At 37.2% G+C, this 24,847-nt stretch overlaps 1 protein-coding gene across 1 annotated transcript; it reads right to left on the bottom strand.

Moving 5' to 3' along the window:
- Positions 1 to 1,036: 1,036 nt before the first annotated feature.
- On the bottom strand, positions 1,037 to 24,565 carry PLEKHF2 (pleckstrin homology and FYVE domain containing 2). The gene is given in 2 exon segments (NM_001193870.2): positions 1,037 to 3,698; positions 24,345 to 24,565. A coding segment is annotated over 1 exon segment (750 nt). The 5' UTR covers positions 3,685 to 3,698; positions 24,345 to 24,565; the 3' UTR covers positions 1,037 to 2,934.
- Between the last annotated feature and the right edge of the window lie 282 nt (positions 24,566 to 24,847).

Below are 24,847 nucleotides of genomic sequence, written 5' to 3'. Positions count from 1 at the left end.
AAATCATATTGTACAATAGATTTCTTGAATTTATTTCTCCTAACTGAAATTTTGTGTCCTTTGGCCAGCATCTCCCACCCCCACACCCTCAACCAGCCCCTGGTAACCATCATTCTACTCCTGGTTCTATGAGCTCAACTTTCTTAGATTCCACATATAAGCAAGATCATGAAGTATTTGTCTTTCTGTGCCTGGCATATTTCACTTAACATAACGTCCATCAGTTCCATCCATGTTGTCACAAGTAACAGGATTTAATTTTTTATGGCTGAATAATATTCCACTGTGTACACAGACCACCTTTTCTTTATCCATTCATTTGCTGATAGACACTTAGGTTGCTTCCATATCTTGGCTACTGTGAATGCTGCTGCAATGAACATGGGAGTGCAGATTCTCTCTTCAATATATTTATTTCGTTTTTTTCAGATATTAATATATACTTAGCAGTGGGATTGCTAGATGCTACAGGTAGTTCTATTTTCACCTTCTGAGGAACCTCTACTGTTTTCCGTAATGGCTGTGCTACTTTACATTCCCACCAACAGTGTGCAAGGGTCTCCTTTTCTGCATCTCCTTGCCAACGCTTCTTTCAACTTTTTGATAACAGCCATTCAACAGGTGTCAGGTATTATTATCTCATTGTGGTTTTAATTTGCATTTCCCTGATGATTAGTGATCTTGGACATTTCTTCACATACCTGTCAGCCACGTGTCTGTTTCCTTCTGAGACATGTCAATTCAGGTCAAGTCATTCCTTCTAACAGTAATTAGACAGCAAAGCCAAATTATATTAAGGCACTTCCCCATAACATTAAGCCATATCTTCAGCATTTGGAAGAATGTTTGTTTTCTGAGCCTTCATGCAGTAAATCCAAAGGGGAGTTTTGTTCACTGCTCTAACCTACTGCCTAGAACAATGCCTGGCACACAGCAGGAACTCACAGCTGTTGAATTATTAGGCAAAATATGCATAATATGTTTATTATCTTAGCAAAGGGGGGAAATCCTCAAGTCACAATATACGGAGAACAGAAAGTAAGTTGTAAAATATTTTTTATTGTAAAAACAAAGTCAATAAAGGTTGACAATGTAAATGTTATCTCAGAACATTTCCCCTTGGTTCCTGAATTTGCTAGATTCCTATGTACCAGCAAGTCTCCATTAGCATTTCTCAGGTTTCATGATCCTTTTCAGATATGTTGGTTGATTATATGTATATATTGCTTACAAACAAAAATCCACCTGATATTAAAACAAACCAAAAAAAAAAAACCATAAAAGCAAGCAAACGAACAGAAAACCCTAGTTTTGTTGTGCTTTTCTTTCACATTTCCTACAGGGAGATTTGTATATCTCAGATGCTTTCAAAATCTAATAGGTAAGTAAAATTAGTGCCCTAACTAAACAGTAAGATACCAAAGAATCCTCCATCACAAATTACTGAATCAAACTTCTCATGACATTTGCAGTATATTCAGATTTGAAGATTTTTTTTTATTTAGAATTTAAAACAAACTTTAGACTGCTGATTTTCCATATTTCAAAGACTGTAGCTGTTTGCAGCATATAAATGGAGAGAGTAGTGCAAAACACATCAAGTTTTATATGATAAATATATACTTTCAACCTAATGGCTGCCTCAAAAGTAAAGAGTGAGCAATTACTTCTCAAATAAATCTAGATTGACTTTCAGTTCACAATTTAGAAATAGCAATTGCTACTCTATTTCCATAGATTGCAAACTGATTTCAGATACAGATTACACATACAATTGTTTTACAAAAATAGAAATATTGTTTGGGATTTTACAAAACTTTATAAAATATAACACTATATTTGCAAATTCAAGATAGTTTCACACTGAAATAGATAATACTTCCACGATATGAAGTCTAGCCAGACTTAAAGTGGTCTGCCTTGAGACCATCCTTACACATTATTTCTTCCAAATCTTCAAGCCTAGGTAAACCTGTGCTCTAACACAGGCTTTGTAAAAAAGAGATTGTTTATTTTCAAGGGTTTTATAAGATTTTCAATCCAGAAATAATGTTAAAGCAGATGAATTTATATCTAAAAATATGTCTTACTAAAGGTGGAAGCTAATGCAGTATAATTCTATGTAACTGATAAATTTCAAACCAAATTCCTAAGAATGACAACCTATTATTAATTTAAAATATATATTTGACAATTATAATTTGGGACCTATGTAAAACAAATATATAATCACAACTATTTTATGGAAAAATATTTATTCATATAGAGTGAAAATACCTCCAAACTTAGTTATTTGTAGCTGTCGGATGAGAAGTATTTCCTAATTACACCCATTCATAAACACTCACTTTATCACTTCAAAGAGCACCAGTGTATTTTTTCGAAAACCAGAAAGTAAGAAGGTAGGGGGCTTATTTCATGTAACAGTGCTATTATGATAAGGCACCACTAGGTATATGAAAAAGCCAAACAAAGTATTTCCAAATCATGTGTTTTTGTTACTGGTGTTTTAACCATTAGACACGATGGTTAGAAAAAAGCTACTAACATATTAATGAACCACATTATAACCCCTTTCCCACCATTCTGTGCTTTTAGTTTTACCTGTAACAGAAATGAAAACAACACAGTAGTACATGATCTGTTCAACAAACATCTTTTCCCAACCTTCCGAGAAAATAACCTAAAAATAAACAAGAATAAGAAATAAAAAATGTATCTGATATATTCGCAAAAGTCTATCCCTGTAGAAGAGTGCGAGGAGTGGGAGAAGGCAGGGGACCTACTTTCTATGGAATATATTGAGGCACATAGGTTACAAGTTTCTCAGGCAAATTCATGGCTAGAACAAAACAGAGAGCCCAGAATCTTACATTTCCCCCAAAGCTGATTTCTCAGATAGCCACACCTGATTAAATACTCCCAAATGTGTCCTTAGTCACTGCTGTCATCATCATCATCATCATCAGACATATCATTTAAAGGAGACTTCAATGACTGACTATAAGAGTCTGATCTAGCAGGTTGGCATGTGGCCATGTCCCCAGTAGAAAGCAGGTCATAGCAGAAGTCACAAATCCGCACAGGCTTAGAGGACTGGCTGGGAAGAAGAAATCTCTTTTCAGAGCAGGGCCCACAGACAACAAAACCACATTTGCGGCAATGGTGGCGACGATTAACAGGTGTGAACTTTGCTTTCTGACAACGCATACATACAGTTGCCTCAGAGTCAGGAACCCAGACAGCAGCATGTTCATTACTGGGTGTCTTCCCACTTTTGGAGAGTAAATCAGTAACACATTTATTTATGTGATTCATCCATTCTGATTTCTCCGTAGCAGTGGCAGCATAAACTGCAAAAGATTTAGTTGGTGTCTTGATTAGCCATCCATTCCTTAAGTCTCCCTCATCTTTGATGGAATCAATAGTGACATTTTCCAGGGGAATAATATGTTGTTTGTTATATTTTTTCTTCTGGATGACAATATTGCCATATACAAGAATATCATTAAATAAGAAAAACTGCCTTGCTTTGGGTTTTTTTCTGCACAACTTAGTCAATACTCCTTCTCCAATAAGAACTCGTCCAGGTATAGTTAAAGGTTGACCAGCTGCTCCGAAACAGTTTTCCACTATGCTTATACGTCTAGTATTTGCTTCACTGTTTGCCAAGCGATCCACCATCTTTCACTAATAGCCTTTAAAAAAAAAAAAGAAAAAGAAATTAGCACATATAAATTATAAATTCCTATAATTATATATAAATTTAAGCTAACAAATCATTGCTTCTACACAAAGGCAAAATGTTCTAAAATTCTTTCCCTCTAAGATAATCACTAAGCACATCAAAAGGGCTAACATTTCTCAATTTTTAAAATCATCAAAAACACTTATTTGTCATCTCCATGTAGCACCACACTAGTTAAGCAGGTATTTGTAAAAGTATAAACTTCCTACAGACATAATTGAAAGATGATTGAATAATTAACATAACTTATCTCTGCAAAATAATGTTCAATGAAATGTAATCTCAATGGGATTCTGAACAATAGAGAACAAAATATTACATAAACTAAGAAAAATGACTACTATTTTCCCAGTAAGCTATTACCACTGAGCTACAGCCTTAATTATCTCACCCGGATTACTAGAACTGTTTCCCAATATGTCTCCCGGCCTTCAGTCTTGCCCCCAAATCATCTTTTGGCAGTGATCTCTAAAATGCTATTTTGACCCCATCACTGCTCAAAATGATCCCTTAGCCTATTAAATACAGGGTGTTCAAGGCCTTTCATTACTTGGTTCTTACTTGTCACTGCAGCCTCACCATAAGTCACTCTTCACCTCAAATGTCACATTCTAAGAACACTCTGCTACTTGTAGTCCATTTCACTGTTGTTCCTTTTACTACTTACTACTGCAGCTAACTCAAACTCATCCTTCAAGACTTAGTTTAGGTTATCGTACCTCTTCCAGGAAGCCTTCTTTAAACTCCCATGCTAGACTAAAACCCTTCCTGTGAGCTATCCATATTCCATGTATATTCTAGCTTCACTTTTACCAAAGGACTGAAATCTGTTCCTCCACAGACCACTGCAGAACCTAAAAAGCAGAGATCATCTGATAGCTATGTTTGAAACTGATATGGTCTGACACAGCAAAGGTACTAAAAAATGTTAATAACATTTTAACAATGTACAAAACACCATATTAATCTAAACATTTAATCTATAAGTCCAATATTAACTTCACTCAAGTCCCAGAGTTGTATCCTATTTCAAACCTACTAAACTAATACTACTATACTATAACCAAGTCATATTAAAGAACAACAAGCCTTGAGAAGAAGAAAATTTAAAGTTTAAAGACTAACAGCATAGTACAAGTTCCAGTATTCAGCTCAAAAACTGACACTCTAACCCTTCTTGGCCTCCATTATAAAGGACACTAGAATTCTGGTTATTCCTGAATTCTGTCTCCCCCCAAATCTTGGGTCTTTATAAAGCCCTTTTGTCCTCCACAAAGGTAGGATGTGGCAGGCCTAAAAGTTGTTCCCAAGAATTAATAGGATACCCATGGTTCCAAACTGGAAAGGTTTCTCTTTCTAATTAGGACTAATATGCCAGCCAATTAAAAGTCTACTATCCTATGCACAAGTATATCACAGAAAAGGAAATAAAAACAGCTAATAAACAGGAAAAGAGGCTCAATCTCTATCATAAAGAAATGATATTAAACATTAGTATATTTTTCACTTAGATTAATAGAAATTTTTAAACTTACTAAGATGCAGTACTTATAAAGGTATAGGGAAATAGGTACCCTTGTACACTACAGAGAATATGTGCATTCACCAATCTAAAGAAATTTCACTCACATGCATGAAGATATGTACAAGGATAATCAGTACAGCATTGTTTATAACAGGAAAACAATTGGAAAAGCTGCAAATGTCCATCAAGAGGAATTGGTTGAAAAAGTTACAACATACCTTTAATCACATCTCTTGAGAATAAGATAGATCTAAAACTAGTGACAAGGAAAATGCTCAAGATCTTCAGGTGGGGAAAAGAGATGCATATCCTGATCTCATTGTTATTTCAAATAAATACCATATTTCATCATATCTAAGATGCTATAGATTTTAAGACATATTTATGTGCAACTCATAAAGAGAAAAATGTTGCCAATTAAACCACAGCATACCACTGATTATAAGACAGCCCAATTTCAAAGACATAAAATATACTAAAAAATGTTTCTCTTTAGACTCAATGGAATACATATTTCAAAAGCATAATCATAGACATCTGTATATGTAAGCACACACAGAACATAAAGTTAGAAAATATATACTATACTATCAACAATGGTAGTTTATCTCCAGATACTATGGATCATTTTTTCATATTTTACATTATATTCAGGCATTCAACAAGTATTTGTCAGGCACTTAGGATCTAGGTGCAGGAAAAGTAAAAATAAACAACACAGGTGATCATACTTGAGTATGTGACATTAGATAAAAATTTTTAAAAGTAATAAACAATACAGGAAAGGTCCCTGCTCTTCAGGGTTTACATTCTATTTGGGGAAGAGGAAAGAGAAAACAAAATCGAGAATCTAGTACTAATCAATGCTATGTTTTTTTAAAGCAATTTTTAAAAGAAACTGAGAGTCACTATTCAGACTAGATGGTCAGGAAAGGCCTTTCTACAGTGGTGTCATTTCAGCTGTACTAGATGGGCAGACATAAGAAGGGGTAAGGATAGGGGAGAATATTCTAGACAAAAGGAGTAACTGCAAAGGCCCTAAAGCAGGAAAAGATATTGGCACTTTAAAAAAAAAACTCACAGATCTATTTATCTCCACCTGAATCAACTACTGAGTCTACCCATTTCGACATATTAATTAACTCATATACGACACAGATTTCCTATTATTGCTACTATGAAAATTAATACTATCATAAATTTGTAGAGTGCTTTTCATATTATTTTCTGATTTGAACTGTTTGAAATGTCTATAAAGTCACTAGAGAGGTTTTTATTGTCCCCCAAAGAAGCATCTAATAATATTAGCTGAACTGTGAGCTGATGAAGACATTAAGGCACAAAGATATTTAATAATGTAAAAGCAAAACTTAACCTGGAATGAACTCTACTCATAGGGAGTCCAACCAATGTGCTGAGCACTTTGCACTTATTACTTATTTCCCTCTTGCAGCAACCTTGTGATACATGCACTATTAGCTCCATTTTATGGATGAGTAAACAGACAAAGAGGGGTTAAATAACTTGCCCAAGGCTGTCACAGCAGACCAGGCCTCAAATCTGATTTCTCTGTGATGTTACAGTATATTATGGTACACTAATTGTTCCTTCGAACTCCACTGACTCTACAAGAACTCTAAGGAAGCTATTAACTAACCTGTGGACCTTCACTGCAAACCCTAAAAATACTGAAGGGAATACTATCTTGAACAAATCACCTGAAAGGATGGATATGTCATGATTTACCCAGCTAGTCTCTTGATAATCTTTCGTTGTCCAAATCTTTCAATATATTAAGTCTAAATCTTTGTTCATAAATCTTTCTCCCTGTTTAAGAATGATGCAACTTAAGCGAGGTTTGGGGCATTATTATTTAGTATATGGCTGCAGCAAAGCAAATAGCTTTCAAAGTTTGACAATGACCAACATAAACACATTTTATATTGCAAGGTTACAAACACTTGTATAATTATTTCAACAATGATCGATGCATTATTTTATCTTCATTTATTTTAATGATTCTGGCAGCCCACTTGATTGATTGATAGGTTGTCACCTATATCGGAAAAAAAATGGGCATACACAAAACCTAAGGCCTTTGGCCTTAAGCAGCCTCTTCCATTATCCTCTTTCATTTTCTGTTTGTGTCAGACATAAAAAAAGATAGTAAGCACTGAACTAAAAAACCCAAGAATACACAAATGCTGCCCTGCACACACACACACACACACACACGAGAGAGAAAGAGAGAATGGTGGTAGGGAAATAAGAAGCAGCAAGGAAAGAAAGGAGTGGGGAGAGGTTATCAAAAGGGAAATCAAAGTGCCACTTTTTTCTGGGTTACAGCTAGATACCCCAAATGTTCTTTGGTAAACTGGATTAGGGCACTACCATTTGGCTCAGGGCCTAAGCAAGGCCTCCCCCCTTCCCCTAAAGCCCAAATCTAAATTTAATTCCAGCACACTCAGGTGCCCCAAGCAGAAAGAATGCTATACTTTTGTGAGAGGACTAGAATACAAGATTACAGGGCCTAGCCAAGGACTGAGTCCTTCCCATATCCTACTCGTTGAGGGGCACCAAAAGAGGAAGCAGAAGAGAACTATAAACATGGTTCAATTTGAGTAATGTCTACTTTTCTTGGGAAAGAATATCAGTGAATATAGGAAGAACTAAAAAGAAAGCTTTCCCATCCCTTCGCAGAAGTGGCTTCATAGAACAAATTCTAAGAAGTAAATAAAATTACTGGGTCAAAAGGCAGGAATAAAGAATCTTGCTACCTTTTACAAAATTTCCATTCTGGAAGTAACACCAATTTACCAAGCAGCACAAAGACAGTATCCGTTCCATCTTGTCCTACATATGGTACTTTTCTTTAAAAATTTCAGCAAGCATGACAGATTTTTAAAAGCATCTTGCTTTATTCATTTGACTCACTTTTATTTAGTGTTTATTCATCCAACAATTATTCACTGAGCACTCTCTAGATGCTGGGTATTACGCTTTTCTTCTTAGAGTTTAGAGGCCAGTGGAAGAGCAAGACAATAAATAAATAGGTAATTCCAAAAGATGAAGTACAATGAAGGAAATAAGCCGGTTGTCAAGATACAGGGGGAAACTCATTTAGATTGAGTAGTACAAAAAGGTCTCACTGAGGTAGTATGATAAACTGAGTCTTAAGGGATGAGGAGTCAGCCATGCAAAGGAAATACTATAAACAAAGGTCCTAAGACAGGAAGGAAAAGTACTTTTAATTGAATGTTTTATTCCGTAGCTACCTAACGAGGTCAATGATTTTCTAATGTGTTTATTAATCAATTGCATTTTAAAACTATATATTTAGAGGTTATTAATCTGAGTGTGTTACATATAAAAGCTATTAATCCTTTGTTTGTTTTCCTAATATATTAATCTATAGTTTTATGGTGTTTGACACGAAGTCAGTTGTATTTCTTAAGCAGTTAAACTTACAGATCTTTTCTTGGTGACTTTTCTTCCATCACTCCTAAGCTTCCCTTTCCAGATATCAGATGCACCTATTTATTATCTATGCTTTATGACACAAACTCTACATTTAATCATTTTATCCACCTAAAATGTATTCTGGCATAGGTAAAAATACTTTTTTGCTTTTCAAATATTTGCATTCTAAAAGAGCTAACTAATTGTTCCAGAAACACCAAGAACTGTGACCTCAGATATCCTTACTTGTAAATGGAAGTAATAGCAGATACATCAAGGAAAAGATTAATGACATAACGCATATAAAATGTTCAGCAAGTAGTCAACGAGTGGTAGCTTGCATTAATGCTATTAGTAATCTAACCTACTGATTGATGTCACTCTCATATTAAATTTTTACCTATTCTAAAATCTGCTTCTGGACTATCTGCTTTAATCCATTAACCTGTTTCATAATTCCTATGTCAGTACCATATATCTGGTAGCTCTATTCTAGACCATTACTCAACTTTCTTAAAAACATTTTAACTAATCTTGTTTATCTGTCCGGATAAAATCTACTTAGAATAGTGGTTCTCAACCTTAGCTTCACATTGGAATCACAAGGCAGATTTAACCTTTGGCATATCAGGAAAAAAAATGTTCAATTCAATTGACTATCTGGGTCCAAAATACCTTTTATTTTTAATATTTTAAGTAATTTTATGACTAATTTACAAAAATAATAAAGGAGTAGTTTTTTTAAAAAACTAAGAGAAAGCTTCATAAAAACTTAAACATAATTTTTAATTTCATCTTTCTCTGATTTTAAAGGTATATATATCCGAAATAAGAAATATCCTTTGAAAGAAACTTTGAATGCACGAACGTGTATTATTTCCATTTTTTGTCCTTAGAAATATTGTTAATTCTTGAGTTTGAAAAAAACTCATCTAGGAAATCATCATTTGAAGACTCACAGTCTAAGATTTCACTTATACAATTAAATTCACTATCATTATTAAGTGTTGTTTCTTTGCATTTATCTTCTGACTTGTCTAATAGTTTTGAAATGTCTTCCTTTGCCTTTTTTTTTTTGCTATTAAAGACAGAAAATAAAAAATGAAAAAATATGAATTCTCAAATATGTTAAATGAAAGTTTAGAACAAAAACGCTAAAAAGGATGATCTCAAAACTGTTTTCGTATCTTTTTGAGAAATGATACAGTAGTGATGCTATATTTCACCATTGCGTCATCCTTCTCGGCAATTCTATCACTCTTCCATTTTCTTCTTTTTGGCATAATTGGAGGAAATTAATGAATAATGATTAAATAATTCGCAGGATAATGAAACAGCAAAATGCTTCAAGATATAGGAAAAGTAAAATCACTAAGATCCCATAATATATCTTAGATTTATGAATACCCAAAGAAACCATATGGTAACTGCACGCTAGAATGAGTTTTATTTTACTTTTTAAAATAAGTAAATTTTGTTTTTGTTCTTTGGAAGACTTTAAGAAATGAGCTATAGAATATGAATCAATATAATAATTAGAACTACTCAGAAAAGAAACTGAAAACCTAAAATTAAGATTAATGAATTCTGCTGATAAATATCAAGGGTTAAGAAACATCAATACCTAGATTCTTCCCCAGATAGTCTAATTTTATTGGTCTGGGGTATGCAGGGTAAGACCTGTGCACCAGAATATTTTTAAAGCTCCTCAGATAATTGTAACGTGTAGCTAAGCTTTAGAACCATTTTTTAATTACGATAAATAAATAAAAGAATAAAATCCCACTGAAATGTTGATGAAACTTATGTTATATCCATACATTAATTTAGAATTAACATCTTTACAGTTTGGAGCATTTAAGGGTGATAGTATCTCTTCCCAAGGCTTCAAATCTTTTATGGCATAGTAATTTTGTATGCTTCTTCTGTAAGATAGTTACACTTCTTAAATAGGCTCCCAGATTTTGTATACTTTTTGTTGCCACTTTGAATCTAAGCTCTTTTTCACAGCATGTTTTCTAATTAGTTAAAACTGTTAATAGGAAAACTATTGATACTTGTTTCTTTTCACATTCAGGTACTTCATAGAATTCTATTAATTTCAACAGTTTTCCACTTGACTTTTTTTTTTCTTTTTTTCTTTTTTTTTTACATTGTCTTCTTTTCCAGCAGTGCCTGGCAGTGTTAATTCACAGTTAAAATGTAAAAATTAGAGCAGAAGCATATCTTTTATAAAGCCAGCTTTTATATACCAATTTTTAAAAATAATCAAAGGTTTCAAGTTATCTTCTTCACACTGCAGACAAGAACTGCATTTACATTGTCTAAACTCCATCCTAGTCTTTTGGTAACAACCTGCTTTTAAAGTAGCATGTTCTTCAGTGGGGTGTTTACCACCTGTTAAAAATGTAATTAGAAGAGCAAAAACTCTTTTTTTAAAAAAAAATGACACAGAATCCTACCTACAATTGAGAAGAAAGACCAACTGTCATAGACTACTATGTCCTAGTTCTCCCTACTGGAAAATCAATACTTCTTATCTCATCCTTACAGGTCAGTTTAAAATGAAAACAAATCTAATTTTATTTCTTACATATACCCATGATATCTGTTATCAGTGAGCTTCAGTATTCAACCGTGCATTATAGTGGAAAACCAATGAACTATGAACTAAAGGACCTGGATTCTAATCTTGGTTCAGACACTAAATAAGTGATTTCATACGAATTACTTACCTTTTTTTTTTTTTAAAGGAAGAAAACATAATTTTTAAAGCTCTTTCAGTCCTTAAAATAGTGAGTCTTTGATAGTAAATGGGCCATATTTTCTAGTTTACTGTAGACTTACTTGTCTATAAGTTAATTTTTAATCAAATTTATGACTTTTAATCTCAATCAAGATTTTAAAATCCGTGTTACTGCTGGACTGAAACTTTACAGAAAATGTAAAAGGAAAGGAAGAAGCTAACAAGCAACTGGAGAACAGAGGTAAAAACAAACAGCAATAAACTATCAGAGGTACATCCTCCTGAGCAAATGTATAATATCAAAGCAAACTTTCTTAATACATCTAAGTCAAATGAACAAATATTCTGAGTACCTACCATCTGCAAGGGACAAGACAGTTCTTACTTTCAAAAGTTCTACAGCTTAGTAACCAGAATAATAATCAGGGAATTCTTGGTAAGAGTCTCAATAAATCAGTAAGATGATAAAGCAAAAAAAGAAATACTTGAAAATTTAGCAAATTGCATTTGGAATTTTAGTAAACTCTACTTATTCCATCAAAAAGAGAGGTCAAGATTTTTTCTGTCCCTTTCCACCAGGATTTCTGCCACCGTGGCCAACCAACTACACAATATGTGTTGTAGAAATTACTAGTGATAAAAGGAAGAGGTTCATTTCTTTGGTAAGACAAAACTTTCATATGTTAATTTCAAATTTATTAAAACTGGATTAAGAAAAATGGAAACTTCAAAATTCTGAATCACATTAGACAGAGGTCATTTTTTTTTTTTCTTTAAATCTCTCATAGGTACCAAATATGCCTATTACGGAAAAGTAGACTTATTCTACAATCTCAGCCAAGAAAGAAAAAAAGGAAGTAACGTTTACTGGGCATCTACACATGTGCATAATAGCACATCCACATTATACTCTTTCATTTAATAATCTCAATTTTGTTGTGATCATTACTTTAATTTTACAAAAAAACTGAGTCATGAACTAACTAGCTAAGCAATTATCCAATGGCCTCACAGTTTTGTTTTTTGTTTTTTTTTCCTGTGTTTTTTGTTTTTTGCTTTTTCTTGAGACAGAGTTTCACTTCTATCACCCAGGCTGGATGGAGTGCAATGGCAAAATCTCGGCTCACTGCAACCTCTGCCTCCCGAGTTCAAGCAATTCTCCTGCCTCAGCCTCCCGAGTAGCTGGGATTACAGGCAGCCACCACCATACCCTAATGATTTTTGTATTTTTAGTAGAGACGAGGGTTCACCAAGTTGGCCAGGCTGGTCTTGAACTCCTGACCTCAGGTGATCCATCCGCCTCGCCTCCCACAGTGCTGGGATTACAGGCTGATTGGTGCGTAGTTTGAGTTTAATGCTCACCCTGATCATAAAATGGAGTAGACAGCTAAGCTGGATGTAGCTAGAATAAAAGGCCTAGGCTGAAATTAATTAGGGGGTTGGGAATAGGAAGGGGGGTTCAGAGGAGAAGGGCAATAGAAAAGGCTAAGGTTGGGGCAGTAATACAGAGGATAATGGTAGATGTTGAGGGTTTTCAGGGTTCTTTAGTGAAGAGTTTTACTGCGTTGGCGAAGGGTTGTAATAGCCCACAGGGGCCTACAATGTTAGATCCTTTGCGTAGTTGCATGTAGCCTAGTATTTTTCGTTCAATAAGTGTGAGGAATGCTATGGCGGCTAGTACGGGTGCAATAAGAAGTAGAAGGTTTGTTACAGGCATGGTGTTAAGAAGAGGAGTTGAACCTCTGATTATAAAGTTTTAAGTTTTATGCAATTACCAGGCTCTGCCATCTTAACAAACCCTGTTCTTGGATTGGGTGTGTGATATTCTATTAGATTAAGATTATATCATCTATGGAGAGAGGGCGCTTTGTGAAGTGGGCCCTATTTCTCTTATCCTTTCGTACAGGAAGAAATATAGAATAGACAGAAACCGACCTGGATTGCTCCGGTCTGAACTCAGATCACACGGGACTTTAATCGTTGAACAAATGAACCTTTGATACCTGCTGCACCATTAGGATGTCCTGATCCAACATCGAGGTCGTAAACCCTATTGTCGATATGGACTCTAGAATAGGATTGCGCTATTATCCCTAGGGTAACTTGTTTCATTGGTCAAGTTATTGGGTCAGTTGTGCATATTGATTCACTTTGGCTGATGTGGCCTTAGCATAGGTTGTTCGGAGGCTGGGTTATGCTCCGAGGTCACCCCAACCAAAATTTTTAATGCAGGTGCAGTAATTTAAAATCCGTAGATTTGTATAGTTTTGATTGCATTAGTAAATTAAAGCTCCATAGGGTCTTCTCGTCTTATTGTTTTATGTCCGCTTCTTCATGGGCAGGTCAATTTCACTGGTTAAAAGTAAGAAACAGTTGAACCCTTGTGGTGCCATTCATACAAGTCCCTATTTAAGGAACAAGTGATTATGCTATCTTTGCATGGTCATGGTACCGCAGCCGTTAAACAAGTGTCACTGGGCAGGCAGTGCCTCTAATACTGGTAATGCTAGAGGTGATGTTTTTGGTAAACAGGCGGGGTGTTAAGTTTGCCGAGTTCCTTTTACTTTTTTTAAACTTTCCTTAAGAGCATGCAGGTGTTGGGTTAACAGTATGAGTAGTATTGGGTTTGTTTTTTGTTTGTTAATATTAGGCTGTGCCACCGTGCCCAGCCTTTTTTTTTTTTTTTAATGCATATTCTTTCCATTATACCTTCACCTTCAGAAATAAATACGGCAGTATTTTTTGCATATGCACCTATATTATGTATTTGGAATAGCCACTGACAAAATAAGAGGAAAAGAAATTACATATCTATGGTAATAACCATAAGATACACTCAAAATGATTCTTCAAATACTAAAAAGAAGTAAAAGGCAAAGCTATGACTAATTTAGGGTACTAGTAAAGGCAGTTTCATATAGGTAAGATTTGATAGCGAAATAGTATGTAAGAACAAGTAAGTCATAGTTGAAGATTTTAGAAAATGAGTTTGGAAAATCAGAACAGTCACACTGGAGGTTTAAAAACATCTTTAGAGAGGTAGGAGAGAGGGAACGAATATGGATTTCAAGTTCTAAACAAGCCCTTTAAATTTTTACTATTTAAATCTTTTGGCTTCCCTGGGCCACGCTGGAAGAACTGTCTTGGGCCACACATAAAATACACTAACACTAATGATAGCTAATGAGCTAAAGAAAGTAAGAAAAGAAAAAAATGAAAAAGAAAAAAAATCACACACAAAAAAAATCTCAAAATGTTTTAAGAAAGTTTACGAATTTATATTGGGCACATTCCAAGCTGTGCCCCGTGGGCTGCAGATTGGACAAGTTTGATTTAAATCATCCTACACAAGGCAAGATTTAATATTCTTTAACCATTGCTATAATCAAGTAAGTCTATTCAGAAACCAGATTCCTTGGGCAACAGAATCAAATCTAAAATCCTTAACCTGGTATTCAAGGCCCTTCACAGTCAAGTCCTAACTTGTTGCAATCTATCCTTCCAGTTTTACCTCTTTCTATATATTTTCTTTGTTATAGTCAAATCAGACTAACTATTAGCAGAATATGCTCAGGGCTTCCTTCCCTACCTCTAAGCTCGGCATGTCCTCCCTCCTTTGTTCTTCTCTATTTACTGAAATCTCACCAATTCTTTAAGACACTCAGTTCAATCGCCTCACAGCCAAATATTGTGGCTGGGCATATCCTGTGGCCAGGTATATCCTCATACCATTTTATTTGTACCACTTTATAGCACTTATAGTCTATTTGTTTCATAAAAATATGTGTACTTGCTCATTCCCAACAGATGTGGAGGTTCCTTAAAAAAAGATTATTTCCTCCAACTTTGTACTTGCAACAGCACCTAAAAAAATGCTTGTATAAATGGCATCAATGTGCACTGAACTGAATATGATCAGCAGTTAGAAGTGGCAGCAGCTCTCAATCTTGAGTTTGATGAAAATCAAAGACTTCATTTTTAACGTCTACATTAATTTTCACAGAAAACAGGAACCACACCCTACCCATCAACTGCTTCACTAGACCCACAGATTTTAAATTTACAAGCAAATGTTGTGGCCCATTTCAGTACAGTATATAATTAAAAATTCTAAGTATTGAGCAAGGCATATCCTGTTTTTTAAAAAATTTCAATCTCATGATAATATATATAAATGATTTCTTCTTTCTCCAAAAAGCACAGCTGTTTAGTTAGTAAATAAAAAATGATGATTACGTGCATATTTTCATCATCACAAAACTCAGATTCAAAAACTCACATCATTTCTAAAAGTATTTGTACAGGGGCAGCTGTACAGTGCTGACAGCTGTAAAGAAAGCATTGGATAATATCTAAAAAATAGCTTGGGCACAATTGCACAAGCCTGTAATCCAGCACTTTGGGAGGCCGTGGCAGGTAGATCACTTGAGCCCAGGAGTTCAAGACCAGCCCGGCCAACATGGTGAAACCCCATTTCTACCAAAATTACATAAATCAGCCAGGTATGGTAGTGTGCACTTGTGGTCCCAGCTACTCGGGAGGCTGAGGTGGGAGGATAGCTTGAGCCTGGGAGGCCAAGGCTACAGTGAATCATGACTACACCACTGCACTGCAGCCTGGACCACAGAGCGAGAACCTGTCTCAACAAAAAAAAATTAATTAAATAATATCTGAAAAATAAACCTGGTAAAGCTCAACTAAAACACTACTGAGGAATTAGTTATCCTGTCACATCCCTGGCCAATTTTCTTTAGTATCATTCAAAACAGTTACAACCTGTTCACTGCATTCAAGGTTTATATGTTTGGTGGAAAAAAGAACAAAGAAGACACTAGGAAATAAAATATATGCCACAAGGTTTAATACAAAACACAAGGAGGTAAGTATTATAATAAAAATATTAGCAAAGTAGTAAGGAAGCAAAAAAAGCAAAGAGTGAGGGCATGGCACAGAGAATACAGCATTTGAACACTGAAAACAGGTTGTGAAGAATGAGTGGAATTTAAGAAGGCAAAAAAAATGGCTAAATAAAGGCACAAAGCTTTGCAAGTAAAAACCCACATAAAAAGTCACACTGGGCGGGGCGCAGTGGCTCACGCCTGTAACCCCAGCACTTTAGGAGGCTGAGGCAGGTAGATCACTTGAGGTCAGGAGTTCGAGACCAGCCTGGCCAACAGTGAAACCCCATTTCTACCAAATAAAAAATAAAAAAATTAGTCCGGTGTGGTGGCATGCACCTGTAGTCCCAGCTACTTGAGAGGCTGAGGCAAGAGAATTGCTTGAAACCAGAAGGCAGAGGTTACAGTGAGCCAAGATCATACCACTGCACTCCAGCCTGAGCCACAGAGCAAGACTCCCTCTCAAAAAAAAAAAAAAGAAGTCACACTGTACAGCTGCAGCAGAAGCTGTAGGGGAGTTATTTAGTGGGAAAAGAGGGGAAAAATAAGACAAAATCTTGTTAATGTCTGAGACTTCCTTCTGAAACTTTTGGAAGGAGTGACCTGATCTGATCTGGATTTTTCTAAGATAACTGTAGAAACGATGAAAGATAAATTGAGAAGGAAGAGACTGAAAACAGGATCCGGTTGAAAAGTAACTGCAAAAATAGAGGGGAAAGTTGATGAAGAGTCTGAAGCTTACAATAGGAAAAGAAAGGATGGGTCAGATTCAGAACTGCAGACTGGATATAGAAGAGTAAAGCTAAAATTAATCTCCAGGGTTTTAGTCTAAGTGATTAATTCAGAAAAGCAAATGAAACCATTAACTTTTAATGAATTCCAAGTAGCCAAACATTTATTATCACTTGCTCTGTGCAAAGCAGTATTAAAGGACAGAAGATACTCAAAACTGAAAATCTTTGTGGAAGAGAAAGACAGCTATATTCTCATGTTCATATAGACAAGTATATATACTTCAGTTGTATTTCTATAGGAAAGATGATTATGGGAGTATCTGACAAGGAAAAAACCGAAACAAGGAAGGGGTTTGGTATCCCTATAGTGTGCTATAAACTGAGGTATACAATTAACTTAAATCTGTGCAAAGTCTAACACAGCAGAGGAAAAACAAGCCAAAAACTTTTTTTTTTAACTTAAAAAAAAGAAAAAACCAACAGTGATGAAGGTCCCAGGGCCAAGGATTTGAGGTGGGATGTAATTTTGACCAGGTAGAACATCTAGGAACATGTCTTGTAAGAACTAGAAATTCAAGCTGGGCCTTAAAGCAAAAGTAGTAGCTCAAACTATCTGGGGTTTGGGTATGGATAATGGTACACAAGTCTATTCGCCCAGAGAGGAAATAATGGAACCTAGGTCAGAAGAGGCAGGGTCAGGAGAAGGCATAGTGATAAGAAGTCTGGTAAAACAGGGATGAGAAAAACTGCAAAAGAAAGCAAACATCAGATAAAGAGTTTACACTTTATTACACAGGCCATGGGAAGACAAAGGTTTTTAAATAGGAAAATATTAATCAGACACAAAAGCAGTACACAGGATGGACTGAAGAGAATATGGAGAAGAATGAAGACAAAGAAACCAGTCATATGAGGATTACAACAATCTCTAAATGAAAGGTAAGAAAAGCCTGAACCACAATAATTGGCAGATAACGGAGGCATAGCAGACAGGATTTAGGAAATAACTGAATACGTGGATGAAAAGGGACTGTAAGATGACTTCAAAGGCTTAAGGGTAAGCCACTGGGCAGATGCTAGCTTTGTTTCAGGAGAGAGAAGAAATCAGTCTGGGACATATTTGTCTTGAAGTCCTCCAGGGCATCCACAAGATGGCAGGATGGGCAGGGGGCTCCAGGACAGAGAGATTTGGTAGTCACCCACCTGGAGATGCTGGCTGATGCTGGAAGAAAAACAAGGGCAGAGGACTAAACTTTGGGGAACCCCTAGTTTAGAAAGCAGGAGGAAAATTAAGAGAAAAAAGAATGGGACACAAAGGAGCACAAAGCACCTTTTCAACCTGCTCTCACACGTTTCACAACTCTCAAGAGACTAAATAACCTGCCAAAAGGTCACAATCAGCAGTGGGACACACGGAAAAACAAAAACAAAAACAAAAACAAAAACAAAAAAAAACAAGGATTAATGGCAATGTATAACAATAAAATATTTGAAATTTTTACCCACAAAAATTTATCCTGGAGAAATAAACTGGAGGAAGGGGGTGGAGGGGGTGTGGCATATAAAACGTTTTCCCACTATTAACTCTAATAGTGAAAAACAAAACCTAAATTTCTAGCTGAGGAATAGTTAAATATATCACAAAAAGCTATCATAAAAGAAAAATTTTACTACCTAAACTTTTAAAACTTCATCATTGGGGGAAGAATATTAAAGTAATATGGCAAAGGGTCAACATTTACTGATTGACTGATGGGACAGGGTCTTGCTTTGTCACCCAGGCTGGAGTGCAGTGGCACAATCTCAATTCATTGCAACCTCTACCTCCCAGTCTCAAGTGATCCTCCCACCTCAGCCTCCTGAGTAGTTGGGACTACAGGCGTGCCACCATGCCCAACTAATTTTTGTATATTTTATAGAGACGGGGTTTTGCCATGTTGCCCAGGCTGGTCTCAAACTCCTGGACTCGAGCAATCTGATCTGCCCACCTTGGCCTCCTGAAGTGCTGGGATTACAGGTGTGAGCCACCACACCCAGCCAACATTTTTAATATACAAAGGGCTCCTGTAAATACACAAGAAAAAAGGAAAATATCCCAACAGAAAAATAAGAAACAAATGTCAATTAAAAAAATGAAAATGACCAGAAAATTTTTAAAATGACTCTCAATCCCAATCAAAGAAATAAAAATTAAAATGATATTCATATATTACTCACCTCTCTAAGATGTGGTAAAAATGGGCCCTCATATCCTTGACAATACTGTATACACACTGGAACAACTTTTCTAAATGCCATTTTGGCAATATAAATGCTTTAGAAAGTTTATACAACAGTTCTATTTCCAATAATATATACAAAAATTAAAAGTGTACAAAGTTGTTCACATGAAGTTCACGGTAGCTTTGTCTATAATATGGAAAAGCTGGAAACAATCGAAATATTTAACAATAGGAGACTAATAAATTATAGCACATCCATTAATTTTTAGGCAGTTTTTTTGGAAACATAATATTCAATGTGAAAAATTGTTAAATAAAGCATTTTATTAAATAAAAGTTTCTAAACAGCACATATAGTATAAGCCGATTTGTTATTTAAAAGTGGTTGATATGTACCAAAAAGTTAGTAGTGGTTATCTCTAAGTACTAGACTAATAATATTTTGATGTGCCTAATTATCTTATAATGAACACATTCTCTCATAGACAAAAAAAGCCTTCTAGTTTGGGAAGAAAATACAAAGAAGAATGTGTAGAAAAATATAAGTATAAAAAGCAAAATATAGCTATATGTACATTTAATAAAAATATGAGCAAAGAACACAAAAATCTTTTTCCCCAACTATTGTTTAAATGAAACAAGTATAAATAATTAAAAATAGTTCCACTTCTGAAAATGGGGGGGAAAAAAAGATGAAGTTGGTGCAGAGAAGAAAATAGAAAATTCACATCATAAAATCTTAATCATTTTAGAAGGAAGCAAGGTTAAAGTCAAGTGTTTCAAGACTGGGGTTAGCAACCTGACTCGAGTGAAAAAGCAACAGAGAAAATAAGTCAACTTGGGGATAAGAAAAAGATCAGAAAGTGACTAGTATATAGCAGGTAGAAAACAAGTACATAACAATCACCAAAAGCGTGACTTTGGGAGAGAGTGTGGGGCAGGGACAAAAGTAGAAAACTGACCAGTTATACCCAGCAAAGGTCAAGGAGAGGAGGGACTATGTGGTCTAGTGAGTTCATAGTTAGAACATGAACTACAGAGTTCAAGGTTGAAAAGAAGGAAGACAACTAATGGCCTAGGAGGGAATAGAGGTGACAATAAGGACAAAAAGCTGCTTCACCAGTTATGACAGAAAAAGAGAAACAGACCTTTGCATCGCCATCTGGCCACAAGGTTTAAGACTTGAGGTAGAGTGGTTCTGAATGATGACAAGTAACATGGTCATAACATGCAGGCTGCTGTTGCAGAGTAGCAGTGAGGGTCACTGGAATTAGTGTAGTTCCAAATGTGGCCATTCTGGCCAGAAATGAATGTAACCCTTACTTAACCTCTATGCACTTCGCCTTCCTCAGTTCCAAGTATATAATACATCCTTTCTAGCCTGACTGATAGGAATGTGGCTGGCAGCTAACCCCTCTGCATTTTATTCAACTACAAAACGAAGAGCATAAGAAAGGAGATGGGAAATGGAGTTAAATAAAAGGTTCTCCACCTGACTGAACACTAAAGTCAGGGGTGCTTTTAAAAAGAGGCAAAATTACCTATGTTCTGTCCCCAAACCCAGTAATTCTGATGTATTTGTCCTGGGGTGGGATCCAGGCAATATTATTTCTAAGTACCTCCTCAGGAGATTTTAATGTGCAGCCAAGGCTGAAAACTGAACTAGGTATTCCTACAGGCTGCTTCCCTTTAAAAGTTTTTAAATTCTATGATTCTATATAATTCACTGTCATTCTGTTCATTTGTTAAAATAATACCTAAAATAATACCTTATCGTATTCCAGGCCCTTCCACAAACATCGAATCTTGGGTGATCCTCACGATAACACTGAGGCAAATATTTCTGTGCCCATTTCACAAATGAGTCCAGAGAAGCTTACAGAAGTGAAGCGGCTTTTTCAAGAGTCACAAGCTAGCAAGGAGCTGAGCCAGGACAAGGTTTATTTGTTCCAGTCCATCCTACATGCAACTTGCTTTCTTTCCAGTGCACTCACAGCAACCATCTGAATGCCTTTTATTCCCTTCCCAGGACCTCCCTAAATCGAGCACATTAGTTTGTGGTTTACAGTTTGACAGGGTAGAAAGTTATCTTGGGTGGGCGCAGGAAATAAACCCCGAATTCTACAGTCTAAATTACAGAATTACAAAACACCTTAACCTAGAGAGGTTTTCCAACTTAAAACAGCACTGTGAAAGTGTATCCATCAAGTATTTTTAATTCAGTTAAGTCAACCCATACATTGCTTTTAAATATAAGCGGGCAGCTCATGTACAAAGCTGGTTCATCAAAGATAAATAACAGAAAAAAAAATTTCATATACTTTCTATTAAGCAGAGCATTCTAAAACTTCTAAGACAATTCCGGCAAAACAATACTTGATAGAGCTATATGGGATTTGTTCCAAGAGCTTAAATGTACAAATATGACCTTTAAAATTTTCAAGCATTAACAGTATTTCCATCAAGTTCAAATACATTCAATCACACTTAAAATTATGATTATAATCCTTTTGATGACCCATGGTTTCTCTCTCATACATCAGTAATTATACTTTACTCCATTATCTACTTAGAAATTTCATAAATATTCAAGTTCTGTACTCCCAGGTCAAAATTCACTCAGTTACTGAGGTAAATTATCAACAAAACAACAACAAAACATATATATATATATATATATATATATATATATATATATATATATATGTGCGTGTGTGTGTGTAGATATATATATATAAAATAAACCAATTTGTGGATTTAATGGAGTTGATGGCATGTACTGGGAAAAAGGCTACAAAGAAGATTTAACTATGATGCTCATGGAATTTACAATTTCATAAGAAATTCATGAAGCATATTTACAAGGAACAAACATATGTGTACTCATCCATTCAAACCTTTCCTGAGCATCTGCTATGTTCTTGGCATACAGGGAATGAAGAGGCAAATCAGCCCCGATGTGTTGCCTGCTGTCACGGAGATGTCATGACAGATCTATGCGATATTTACAGTAATACCATGGGAGAAATTAATTGATTTCTGGGGAGAGAAAGGGAGTGGAATGAGAGAACAGAGCAGAAAAGGCTTCAAAGAGTATAGGCTTAAGTATTTTTAAGGAAAAATTTCATCACAAGGATCACCTGTAAATCAGCTCGCTGGGAAATAAGTATACTGAAGAACCAAATTCAAGTCAGAGCAGTGATAAGAGCAAACGAGATCGACAGATTGCTCCAGAAAACTGAGTTATGTATCCTACAAAGTTATGCTATAGGAAAAATGAAAAGGTTTCAGAGTCATAAGATCCCAGTTAAATACCAGCTTGGCTGCTACATTTGTGAAATTAGTTTATTTCATTTCTAAATAAAAAATAAATATTATAATGGCATTTACTTGACAATGAAGCAAAGCTAAAAGAATTCTTAAGAACAACAGAAACTGGCAATAGAGCCTGAGCAACATGGCAAAACCCTGTCTCCACAAAATTCAAACAAAAATTAGCCAGGTGTGGTGATGCGCGCCTGTATTCCTAACTACTCAGGAGGCCGAGGTGGATCACCTGAGCCCCGGAGGTGGAGGCTGCAGTGAGCCGAGATGACACCACTGCACTCCAGCCTGGGCGACAGAGAGACCCTGTCTAGGAAAAGGAAAAGGAAGGAAGAAAAAAGGAAAAAGAAATTGACAATCAAATATGAGCAGAAGCTGTATTTTTAGATCTAAAAAGTAAAATTCTCCAAGAACTTGGGGTTTTAGGGCTTACTGTATTTAAGAGGCTTTTCAGTTCATTTAACAGAATTTTAAAGCAAGATGTCTTCATTTAAAAATCATTTAGATTCAGTTACTGAAGCTGAATCTTTTCTTTTGATGCTTAGTCACTACACTACTTTTATTTAGAGGCCAATTACGTGTGCTTTCCAAATAAATAGCTTAATACCATTCACCCCCTGTGCGGTCGGGACCCAAAGAGATTATAATGAAGCCTTCGTTAATACTGAATTAACGTGAAGACCCCACGAGCTACCAGAGTATTAAAAAAAGGTAAATGCTCAAAACACGGTAGGCATTCACCCTTAAGAAACTAAAGGGAGGGGAAAAAAACTTCAAACTGTCAGGATCACTTCTCCTTATTCTTAAAAGAACACATGCCTTTAAGACTCTCAAAGTTAGTGTCTAAATTTTTCTTTAATGAGTCTCTTCAGCAACGTACTACACAACACGACAAAGAAGGCATTTATCAACAACGTGTTTTGTGAGTCTATGAATTACCGAGGAGGGCTTAGGTGTCTGTAACCTTCATACCCACTTCCACCGCACACTCAAGTTATTGCTGGAATGTACGGAGAGCACACAAGGCTATTCAAGCAACACCAGCAGCGCGCTCTCGGCCTTCAATCACGTTTTTAAAAAGAAAAATAAATTCGGCAAAGGATCATAAAACTTTAAAAGGCTCCAAATAAACCATCGCTTCTATCACAGCAAGTTCTGCGGGGCCATTTTTTTCTCCCAATTGACATACAAATATGTAGTTCAGGTCACAATGTCCCCAACATGCAGACCCTGCAAACTTTTCGGACAGAAATTTGTTGCGACCCTGAGACGCCCCCGGCCGTGTCCGGGACCCCCGTCCCCAGGCGCCAAAACTTCTCGCCCGGCCTCGGGGCTTCTTCCCGCGTCCGCCGGCCCCCGCCCCGCAGACCCGTGGACCGGACCCTCCCCGGCGGCCCCCGTTTCCCCGCGGCGGCGGCGGCGTCCTGCGGGCGGGCGCGGGTTGCTCCCGGGCTGGCGGGACGGCGGCGGCGACTGGCCTGCGGGCCGGCCCCGGCGAGAGGGGAGCGGCTGGGAGCGCCCCGTTTCTCACAGACCCCAACATGGCGTCGGCCGCCACCGCCCGCGACGACGACACCTCCCAGCGCCGCGACGGCTCCGGGACCGCGGGAGGAAGCGCCCGGAAAGTTTCACGTCTCCTCTCCCGGCCAGCCAGGAGCCGGCGGACCACCCACTCGGGCTTCACCTACCCCGACGGCCGCGGGCGGCGGCGGCAGCGAAGGCGAAGGTCCGATTCTCCTGGTCGCGGACGCAGGGCGCGGACTCTGCCCGTTCCCCGCCCGGGCCTCCCAGGGTGTGTGCGGTCCGCAGCCCCGCTCAGCCGGCGCGATCCAGACGCGCTGGGCGGGCGGGACGCCAGCGCAGCCGCTCGCAGGTGACTCCCCCGCCCCTCCAGTCGAACCCGACAACGGCTGCCTGGGCTGGCCTCTCCCCTGCGCGCGCACGGGCGCGCCCCCGCCCACACTCCGGGCGCGAGCGCGCGGTCACGAGCACACCCACACCGCTCGCTCCCCGCCCTTTCTTGCCAGTTCCCTCGCCCCGCCCCTCGCGCGACGCGCTCTAGGGGCGGGGCCTTTGGCGGAGGCCACACCCACCCAGGCCTGCCGCGGGCGGAGCTTGTGCATGTGTGATGTCTGGACGCGCTCCCGCGACGCGTTGAGGTGCACGTGGGGCGCCTTACCTGACTTTCCTG

This window comes from Macaca mulatta, chromosome 8, assembly GCF_049350105.2.
Source record: "Macaca mulatta isolate MMU2019108-1 chromosome 8, T2T-MMU8v2.0, whole genome shotgun sequence".
Taxonomy (NCBI): Eukaryota; Metazoa; Chordata; class Mammalia; order Primates; family Cercopithecidae; genus Macaca; species Macaca mulatta.
The sequence above is the reverse complement of the archived record's forward strand: the minus strand, read 5'-3'. Positions and strand labels throughout refer to the sequence as shown.